Raw genomic sequence first — 11283 nt, 5'->3', positions numbered from 1 at the left:
TATGCTTCTTTTAGCCCACTTTCAATTTCAGTGAGACAAACAGATTCCCCTGCTGAATATAGTGTTTCAGTTGTAAATGTGATTGTGCTGTGCTGTGATATCTCACCTAATAGTCGCAGTAACAGAAAAAGAACTCCAAGGGCATATGACTTCAGCTCTGGGCTCACAGTTCTAAAAGAGACAGAGATAACAAATAAAACATTTTTCTTGAGCATCATAGATCATAGACCAGCATAGAATGATTTCTGAAGGATCATATGACACTGAAGACTGGAGTAATGATGCTGAAAATTCAGCTTTGACATCACAGGAATAAATTACATTTTAAAATATAAACAGTTATTTTAAAAAAAGTAATAATATTTCACAATATTATTGTTTTACTGTATTTTTGCTCAAATAAATGCAGCCTTGGTGAGCATAAGAGACATCTTTCAAAAACTTTACAAATCTTGCCAATCCCAGACTTTTGCATGGTATTGTAAAAAAGATAGTCAGATAGAGAGACACACAGACAAACAGACAGATAGATAGATAGATAGATAGATAGATAGATAGATAGATAGATAGATAGATAGATAGATAGATAGATAGATAGATAGATAGATAGATAGATAGACAGACAGACAGACAGACAGACAGACAGACAGACAGAGATACAGATAGATAGATAGATAGATAGATAGATAGATAGATAGATAGATAGATAGATAGACAGACAGACAGATATATAGATAGATAGATAGATAGATAGATAGATAGATAGATATGCAGATAGATAAATAGATATAGATAGATAGATATGCAGATAGATAGATAGATAGATAGATGTACAGATAGATAGACAGACATATTTATAGATAGACACAGATAGACAGATACAAAGATAGATAGATAGATAAATAGATAGATAGATAGATAGATATACAAATAGATAGATAGATAGATAGATAGATAGATAGATAGATAGATAGATAGATATGCAGATAGATATGCAGATAGATAGATATAGACAGATAGATATGCAGATAGATAGATTGATAGATAGACAGAGAGACAGACAGACAGACAGACAGACAGACAGACAGAGATACAGATAGATAGATAGATAGATAGATAGATAGATAGGCAGATAGATAGATAGATAGATATAGATAGATAGATATGCAGATAGATAGACAGAGAGACAGACAGACAGACAGAGATACAGATAGATACAAAGACAGATAGATAGATGTACAGATAGATAGACAGACATATTGATAGATAGACACAGATAGACAGATACAAAGATAGATAGATAGATAAATAGATAGATAGATATACAAATAGATAGATAGATATACAGATAGATAGATAGATATACAGATAGATAGATAGATACAGACACAGATAGACAGATACAAAGACAGATAGATAGATAGATAGAGACAGATAGATATGCCCTATACACACACACACACACACACACATATATAATACATTTAAAATAAAATGTTACTGCTAATACTTTGCAATGAAAAACCGTATTAGAAAAATTAATTGTATTTAAAATGAAATAAAAATAATAATAAAAGTAAGTAATAATGTTTTGCAATAAAAAAAGAAGCATTTTCACAGAATTTTGTAGCCCAATGTATGTGTATATTCACCATGATTTTGCAAGTAAGCCATGTTCCTGTAACAAAATGTTTTGTTGATAACAAAATGATTGTCCAAAAATGTTGTCCTAACCCCTACCCCTACCCCTAAACCTATCCCTACCCATAACTTATCTTATGAATAACACTGATGTAGAAGCACCGAACCCTGGCTGCAAGCCTAAACTTGACATAAACTGTAAGATGTCCCTCAAATCCGATTGGTTGACTGAAATGTAGACGTTGATCCAGGAACATGTTGTACTTGGTGAAATCACAGACAGATGGATAGACAGAGTCACCTGATGAGGATGATGACGGAGGGCGTCTGGGCCATCGCTCCGATCATACTGCAGGCACAGATCACACACAGGAATGTGAGGAAGGCTTCCTGGCAGCCGGGGCGCGGGCATTTCCCTGGCACAGCCGTGGCGAAGTCATTGTATTCGGAGATGCACGAGCATCTCGTCAGGTTCTGCCAGTGTAAAAACACATGATCATGTTCACTACAAAGCCAGCAAATACTTGTGTGTTCATATTTGAATCATAAAATAAAAAAGTAATAATGATTTGTGCAAATATTATAGTATAACAACAATCTATATTAAAACGTCCTACACTGTATATGACACCATTCAATATTGAAATAAAATGAGGGTTTATTTTAAAATAATGTAAATATTAAATGGATTGGTATAAAATAAACGAGTCATTATTAGCCGTCTAAATGTACTAAAGTCACTTTTATCTACAGAGAACTGATGCACCCATGAACCCTGGCACGAGCAGGCTCATTAAACCCAGCGGTCGGTATATATTAATGTCGTGAGCCAGTGCTCAATTATGATAATAGTTGTGACTGTTGTCTTGGAATCATCTATTCCAGTTTGAACCATTCTCTTTGTATGGTAATGAGTGCAGTGGCCATTAAGATGCCTGGCAGGCAGAACGTTGTGTCCTCTTCAACATACTGTATATCTGATGAGCGATGTGGGCTTCGGTTCTAATGACCCACGCTGGACATGTGCTGTCCAGGAAATGAGCGGAGAGCGAGAAAAGCAGCCATACAGAGAGTATGTGTCAGCGAATAGGGAAGAAAGAGAGAGAGTTGAAAATGAGATGGGTAATGACCTGAAAGCGAGGAGGTGGTGGCAGTCCGGTACCGATGGCTCTGGTGCAGCCGGCGAAACAGGAGGACAAGTAGGTCACACCATTGGAGCCACAAACGGGGCTAACGGATGAAGTGTAGCAGTTGCAATGACTCATGCAGGGGGCTTCCGGCTTCTGGCCTACTTGCAGTGTCCTATATACACACACACACACACACACATTCACCTGTTTGAATAGAGTTACTTTCTATATGTTTACAGTCACTGAGTTCATCTAAGCACTGACTAAGCTTCAGGATTTACACCCCTGTTTGTTTAACATACAGCCCAGATGGAATTGTTTGACTTTTCTTTGTATTTTCATCTCATTTTGAGGGTGCAATTAAAGTGCAATATTATACACAAAAACATACTAAATGAGTCTGTGTCTGAGGTCTGAACAAATTGGAGCAGCACCGATATCTTGTTCGTGAACAAACTGAATGAGTGAAACATCTGCTGAGCGGCCGATCAAGAGGAGGCGTGTAGTTCATTCAGTTCGTCAGTCTTATGCAGAAAAGACTGTGTAAAAATGACTGATGACTATAGGGTGTGATTGAAGCTCTTAATTTAATTTAAGTCATGAAAATCTGGGATTCAAATATTAAAATTCACTAAAAAGTGTTTTCACAAAAATGGTTCTGCTAATAACTTTAGATTAGAAAAACAAACATATGCAAATATCTGGCGAATGATTAAAAAAACAACTGCAATTAATCTAATACATTTGTAAATATAATGAAAAATGGGGGGTCAAATAAACAACTTTTCTGCTAAATTTTGAAAATCTGTATAAGACAGACAGACTGACAAATAGATAGATAGACAGACAGATGGATAGACAGATAGACAGACAGACAGACAGACAGATAGATACACAGATTGATTGATAGATAGATAGATAGACAGATACAAAGACAGACAGATAGAAAGATAGATAGATAGAAAGATAGACAGATGGATAGATAGATAGACAGACAGATAGATAGATACACAGATAGATAGATACACAGATAGATAGATACACAGATAGATAGATACGCAGATAGATAGACAGACAGATAGATAGATAGATAGATAGATAGATAGATAGATAGATAGATAGATAGACAGACAGATGGATAGACAGATAGATACACAGATTGATAGATAGATAGACAGACAGACAGATGGATAGACAGATAGATACACAGATTGATAGATAGACAGATAGACAGACAGATAGACAGACAGATAGATAGACAGACAGACAGACAGATATAGACAGACAGACAGACAGATAGACAGACAGATAGATAGATAGACAGATAGACAGACAGACAGACAGATAGATAGACAGACAGATAGATAGATAGACAGACAGATAGATAGATAGACAGATAGACAGACAGACCGACAGATAGATAGACAGACAGACAGACAGATAGATAGACAGATAGATAGACAGACAGACAGACAGACAGACAGAGAGACAGACAGACAGATTGAATAGTAATAATAATAATAATAATAATAATAATACAAATAAAAGAATCCAAAATTGCATTAAAGTATATAATAATAATAATAATAATAATAGGGAAAACTTTTATTTGTATTAAAACTAAATTACAAAAATAATAATAAAATTAGTTTTTTTCTGCTAATAATTTCCAATAAAAAAAAAAAAAAAAAAAAATATATATATATATATATTTTTTTTTAGAGGATCATGATAACCAGATTAAAAACATTACAGTCAGTGAGATTAATCAAAATCCACACCATTATTGTGAGTGACGGGTGTATGAAATAAGTAAATCTGTGGAGTTCACTAAGCACAGATTCCATGTGGGCCTGGAAAATAAATCGGGATGTATATCCGTTCTCTCCTATTCCCCTGAAATACTCAAAAGTAGTGAATTCTATAAAATGCAAACCCTGACCATACACACATACTACACATAAATAGAGGTTTCAGCATGCAGACATGTCATCCTCTACCGTCTACCCTCTCTGCAAAGACTGAATAAATGGCAGAAAAATAACAAGGCTGTGAGGAGAAAAAAGCAGCTGAGCCGTCCGTACTCGTTGCCATAGGCGACGGTCACCCCAGCGACAGGTCCTGTGTCACAGCCCAGGAAGAGGAAGGACACGTAACACGCAGTGGAGATCAGATTGACCAGCATGGCCATTCGTATGGCTCCCAGAGCAGACAGGTTAAGCTTCTTCACCAGCAAACCTCCTAAGAATATGCCCAGACAGGCACACGGGATGGCTGTCATCCCTGTTTATGAAGAGACAAAAATGTGTTATATAAAAATAAAGCTTTGCTGTCAATACCCTTTATTTTTGTGCTTTCATCTTGTATTGCGGAACTTCAGATGTTGATAAAGCACTTTTGTTGTGTAATTCCTCATTTGTAAGTCACTTTGGATGAAAGCTTTTGCTAAATAAATAAATAAATAAATAAATGCATTTGCTTTCATTTTTAAACTATAATTTGCATAATTTCAGGTTTACTCTGTATGTGGCAAAGATAAATGTGTCAAGATAAAGGAAGTTCCAAAAGTATGAGATTCAAAATCTGGGATTCAAAAACAAATTTGCTAAAAATTGTTTTCAGAAAAATTGTTGTTGCAAAAATGGTTCTGCTAATAATTTGAAATAAAACTATTAAATTAGATGAATGAAATAATAAAATAAATTTTATTAAATAAATAAATAGAAACAAAATTCTACTAAATATTTGGGGAAAATTATATTAAATAAGTTAATAATAGTGCTGGCAAATCGATTAATCGCATATAACGTGAAAGTTTGTAGATAAATAATCTATGTGTGTGTATATATATACAGTTGTGGTCAGAATTAATGGCACCCCTGGTAAATATGATCAAAAATGGCTGTAAAAAATAAATCTGCATTGTTTATCCTTTTGATCTTTCATCATTCAAAAAATTTGCAAAAATCTAACCTTTCATTGAAGTAAAAGAATTGAAAGTGGGGGAAAATCACATTATGAAATAAATGTTTTTCTCGAAAGAAAGAAGCATTTTCACAGAATTTTGTATCCCAATGTGTGTGTATGTGCAGGGCCACCATGATTTTGCCAAGTAAGACATGTTCCTGGATCAACATTTTTTGTTGATAACAAATTTCCTGTCCAAAAATGTTGTCCTAACCCCTACCCATAACTTATCTTATGAATAACACTGATGTAGAAGCACCGAACCCTGGTTGTAAGCCTAAACTTGACATAAACTGTAAACTTGTCCCTCAAATCTGATTGGTTGACTGAAACGTTGTTCCGGGATCAACAAAGATGTTGTACTTGGTGAAATCACAGGGTTTTATACACACCCAACAGCTGGTTAGCAGAGGAGGTGGTGAGGTTGAACTGCTGCTCCAAATATTTGCCCAGGAAGGCAGCAAAGCCAGCGACAACGGCAATCTCCATACAGGCAGCTAAGACAATACATGTGAACACTGGGTTTGACAGCAGGTGCTTGGTCACCTTGGGAATAACTGGAGTGAAAAAAGAAGAGACAGAGAGAGTTCTATAAGTGAGTCCAAAATACAGAGTAATGACAGACTAGTCTAGTCTAAAACATCCACTAAATGTTAAGATTGACGTTAGTTGGACTCGAATGAAGAAACTGAAGATTTATGATGCAATCAGCAGACATTCACCCTCTAATTTCCAGCTCCATGTCTTAAGTGCTGCAGAGTTGTGGCTACATTCTGAGGAGCCGTCATTTTGATGGATGTATTTGACAGATGTGTCTGAAACAGCATGACTGAGACTGCATTCGTACCAGATGGCAAAACCTTGAAAAATGCATCATCCATGTTGGACAAAACAGCTGCCTAGATTATTGTCTTGAAAGTATGCCTTTAGCTTGTGCTGCCATGGCTACTGTGCTAGTAATGCATCATGTTAGCTAGTATTTAATCAGATCTTACATGACTGATGGCTGCTGTTGTGCGAAATGAGAGCCTTACAAGTATAGAACAATACCAGCATAACAATTACTCTATTTACAGACAAACAGACGAGACACAAGAACGGCAGTATGGACCCAGAGAGTGACAGTTAGCATGTAAAAAGTCTTACAGGCTGAAAGCTTTTGAACAAAAACTATAATGGTATATCAATTATAGTAAAATATACTAAAATAACACTGATGCTGAATTTGGGGGGAAATTTGGAATGACCCTATTTGCTTTCTTAATTCATGTTCCTATTCTTATTGCACATGCTTAATCCAATTTATGTCACTCCAAAAAAATTAAAATGAATAATCTTTTACAATCAACTTTACAATCAACAGTAACATTTTTGGTTCTAAATTAACAAAATTTCAATGAGTCAATGCATCATCAATCCTTCTTCCAAAACATGTTTCTGTCTTACCCTGATTCACTATGGTAAGCCCATTATAAGTGTTCATATTTTAGTCCTGGCATGATGGTTTTCGAGGGACATTGCGTACATAAGTCGCTCACCCTTGTGTGTCTCGTCATATTCGTAAATAGAGAAATGATGCTCCGGCTACTTTGGGCTATGTTGGTTGCCACTAGGGCAGTCACTTTTGTGAAAAGATTTTTGAGACATAAGTGTTCATTGAATCGATTTCCATGTCTAAAGATGTTTCCATTTTAAATGCCAAATATGGGCAAATCCACAGACAACTAACAGGCATTAGGACGAACGTAAAATTCAAGTACAAGTCAGCAATATTCCTGATGATTTATTGGCGTGAAGTTTCGTGCATAATGACAAACAGGAGTGCAACATTCTCGAAAAACAATAAGCAGAGTGGACTGCCATAACATCAATGAAAAACATTACTGCAGTCTTCAACATGGCTGTGTTTACGATTAGAAATGTCGAACAAATTTCGCCTACGTAGGCGATTGTAGACCGTAGCCCGAATCTGTATCTGTGTGCATGAGACTGTCTGAATTCACATTTTTGTAGTAAAAAGAGACACATTATGCAGAAGTATAATTTGATGGTATGTGTGTTTGTCAGAGCCTGCAGTTGCTGTGTGACGAGAGAAGGCCGTTAAAATCGATTCCCTATTTTCGTTTTCGAAACTTGTGTTGGTTGGTCCGATCGATTGTGCGATCGATTTTCGAACGTAAAGTGACAGCCCTAGTTGCCACAACGAGCGAGAAAGGTTGACATGGAGCAGCTAAATCTCCAACCTCCGGGAATCACCCATTTAAAGCAAACGCAGAACAGAGGAGAGTCAGCTGGCAAAAAGAGAACGACAGAGCTCGTAATAAAACAAGAATCAACATTGGATTGGCTTTTCAGAGATGGCGAAAACTGAGGGATTTGAAATGTTGTAAAAGTGCTCAACAGGCGAGTAAGGGATTTTATTGAACATATGTAGCTCTCTAACAGAGTGCATAGGGAAGCATTATCTATTGTGAAGGGTAATTTATTATGGTTGTAGTGCTGGAATTTATTTTCAAGGAAGTACCGTATCTTTTAATGGGTAAAGCTACAGTAAAGTCTTCAGCTAGTCAGCATGAGTTCCTTTCCTTTTAAACTGGTTTTATCTATTAAGCCTAGTAGTGAATGTTTTATGAGCAGCAGGATAATTTCTCTCTTTTTTAGTTGTGATAAAAAAAAACATATTCATCCACACAGTCACACAGACCTGAACCAGTTTTGTTTTTTAACTGCTAGAGGGCCAAAAGTTACATAGTGTACCTTTAATATCTCACGCAGTGTTACTTCTTGTTTGAAGAAAATTCAGCAAAAATACTCTTCAGAACATACAGTGCTCCAACCACCTGGCTTTATTCTGGTATGTAACGGCTACGTTTCTGTGGAAATCTGTGGTTTTCTAGAAACTCCTGCGGGCGTAGATTCCGTGTGGGCTTGCTAATACGTAAGATTTAACTCTAATTCTCTAATTGCCTCCTCAGTGTATCATTAAGTATAATTAGACTTTTAAACAGAGGAACACGTCCGGTACAATTAAACGGATCTAAGCAGACCAAGCCTTCAATTTAACATATGCATGCTATTCAAGAAAAAGACCACCATCAGTGTTTGTCACTAGCATTTCTTCTTATTCTTTAAAGACAAAAGTAGCCTTACTCAGCTAAAGCAGACTAATCTCAATATGAGTGCATAGAACATCACATGGTGAATTTGGTTGTGTAACTGTGTGTACTGGCACTGAGACCTCGGAGCTGTTGGCAGCAGGACAGGTTGTTGCTGTTGGGCTGGTGGTTCTGCAGGACTCCATTGCTGGGCTTGGATTTCTCATAATCCAGGGGTAAAGATGAGGGCAGCATGGCCTGTTCAATCTCAAGCACTCCCTCCACCTCCATGCTGGGCAGAGACTGGGGGAAACCAAACATGAAGATGGACGAGAAGAAGAGTAAGGCACCGCAGAGGAGAAAGCCGCCCCACCATGCACCGATCCAGCGGGGGTCATCAGGAGTGATGTTCAGCGCAGCTGAGAAAAGCAAATACAGGATGGTATATAAATACATAAATAATATGAAGAGGAATGAAAATTCTCTCACAAATGCAGTCACATTTGTGAAAATCTACTTCTAAAACAGCAAAACAAACTACATGATGCAATTCACAGAAATCGGACATCAAAACTGGGCCATTGAGCTATTCAGTGTGTCTTATTCTGTTACAAACTTTTGTCTAAAGAGGTTCCATGGCAATTTTTGATGCAATGGGTCGGGTGTAGCTGAATCCCTTACAAAAAATAAGTACACTTCAAGGTCAGTTTATTACGTTTATTTTTAGTATACTTTGTATAAGTATACTAATGTCAATGTACTGTTAGTATACTATTTCAATATTTGGGACTAAATTGGTCCACTTTTTAGTGTATAAAAGTATACTTTAAGTGTAACAGTAAATATTTTACGTTCATTCTGCAACTATACTAAAGTGAACTTATAGGTATACTTATAATAATACATTTTTAAGAAAGTACACATTGAAGTATACTCTCAGTAAACTACTAGTTTAGTAGTTTTACACTCCAAGTATACATGTAAGTTTTCTTTAAGTGAACTTAATATCATACTTATAGATTACTTTTTATATTTAAAAATAGTTTACTTTATAACTGAAACTCACTTGTGTCGATGAGCAAAACATCCACATAAAAGTTGGTGCAGACAGATCCCAGGATGAAACCACACGCAGGTCCAAACACTAGTGTGGAAAAGAGTATACCTGAAATACAACAATAAAAACGATCAGGAATCTTATTTCGGAGACATAAAATAGTAAATTAAACACACATAAATTGATTCTCATTATACCACAATTGTTGTTAAATTTGTTTATAATTATTTACAATTAATATTATATAAAATAAATATGATATAAATATATATTGTAAACAAAAAATATTTTTTTTTATTAAAATTACAATTATATAAAATAATATTATTTAAATATATGAAATAAATATATTATAAACAAATAATTAAACAATATTATATAAAATATAATTAAATAAATATTTAATGATCAATTTAAAAATTATTAGTAGTAAATTATCTAATAAAATTCACACTATAAAATCCACTATTACAATAGCAGGAAAATGTTGTTATTTTTTTCCAGCCACAAGGTGGCGCTCTCAACCCAAGGAAAAGTCTCATCTCATTTGCCATCAGAAATGAAGGAAATGTTTTTATATGAGCAATGTTGCAGTGTTTATACAGTGTGAAGTTTTCATTTTTCCCTCTATGTTTTTCTCAAAATAACATTCAACCATGCAGAGGGTCACACGTATATTCCATGATGCCAATGAAACAGTTATATGCTGTTATTTGAGGATTTTAAAGGTTCCAAGATTACTTCATGATAATGTATGAAAAAGAAGTTTAATGAATATTTAGAAATACTTAAAATACAATATAATAAGGAGGATCATTTAAACAAAACCTTCCCAAACTATCAGCTCAAGCTGCCTGAACAAATATTCCAAGTGAAGAATGAGAACTAAATTCCACATAGCCAGAGTAATTCACCAGTTCCTGACAGCTTTGCATACAAAGCAAGAATGGCAGAATGGAGTGACAGAGCTACGGACAGACGATGCTGTGCTGGCAGACATCTGGGGCACAAATCCCTATTAATATGCTGTCAAAAAGTGTGACAGCGGCCCAGCAATAGCCCTGTGGGTCACACGCAGCTTCTGAGATTAGGAAGCCTTTATCCAGGCACTCTCATCAGCTTTCCCCATCCTCAGCCATTCTCTTATTAAAACACACACAATATTGTTTCATTAAGCAACGTGTGCCTGTGCTATCCCAAAAACTGGTCTTCCCCTTTGAAAATGTTCCTACCAAAATAATTCAGCAAAGAAAAAGAGTAAAGGTTCCAGTGAATGTGGCAAATGTGTTACGGACAAAGCAGAACTGTGATTCGACAGGGTAGCAGGACTGACACTCAAATTCAGTTGTAATATATGACACCTCGGAGTCAACGGGGAGTCAATGAAGAGAGC

General features: G+C 35.8%; 1 protein-coding gene across 2 annotated transcripts in view; it reads right to left on the bottom strand.

The window, feature by feature from the left end:
* The window catches only part of slco3a1a (solute carrier organic anion transporter family member 3A1a), an 86353-nt gene that overhangs the window by 2850 nt on the left and 72220 nt on the right, over nt 1-11283 (bottom strand). For both annotated transcript variants that reach the window (XM_079874803.1, XM_079874802.1), the window contains 7 exons: nt 9900-9998; nt 8977-9252; nt 6131-6295; nt 4856-5054; nt 2772-2943; nt 1943-2115; nt 107-171 (listed from right to left, as the gene is read on the bottom strand). In XM_079874803.1, coding sequence (XP_079730929.1) covers nt 107-171; nt 1943-2115; nt 2772-2943; nt 4856-5054; nt 6131-6295; nt 8977-9252; nt 9900-9998 — 1149 coding nt within the window. The remainder of the gene's footprint in view (nt 1-106; nt 172-1942; nt 2116-2771; nt 2944-4855; nt 5055-6130; nt 6296-8976; nt 9253-9899; nt 9999-11283) is intronic.

The sequence above is a fragment of the Squalius cephalus genome (assembly GCF_949319135.1).
Source record: "Squalius cephalus genome assembly, chromosome: 6".
NCBI lineage: Eukaryota > Metazoa > Chordata > Actinopteri > Cypriniformes > Leuciscidae > Squalius > Squalius cephalus.
The sequence above is the reverse complement of the archived record's forward strand: the minus strand, read 5'-3'. Positions and strand labels throughout refer to the sequence as shown.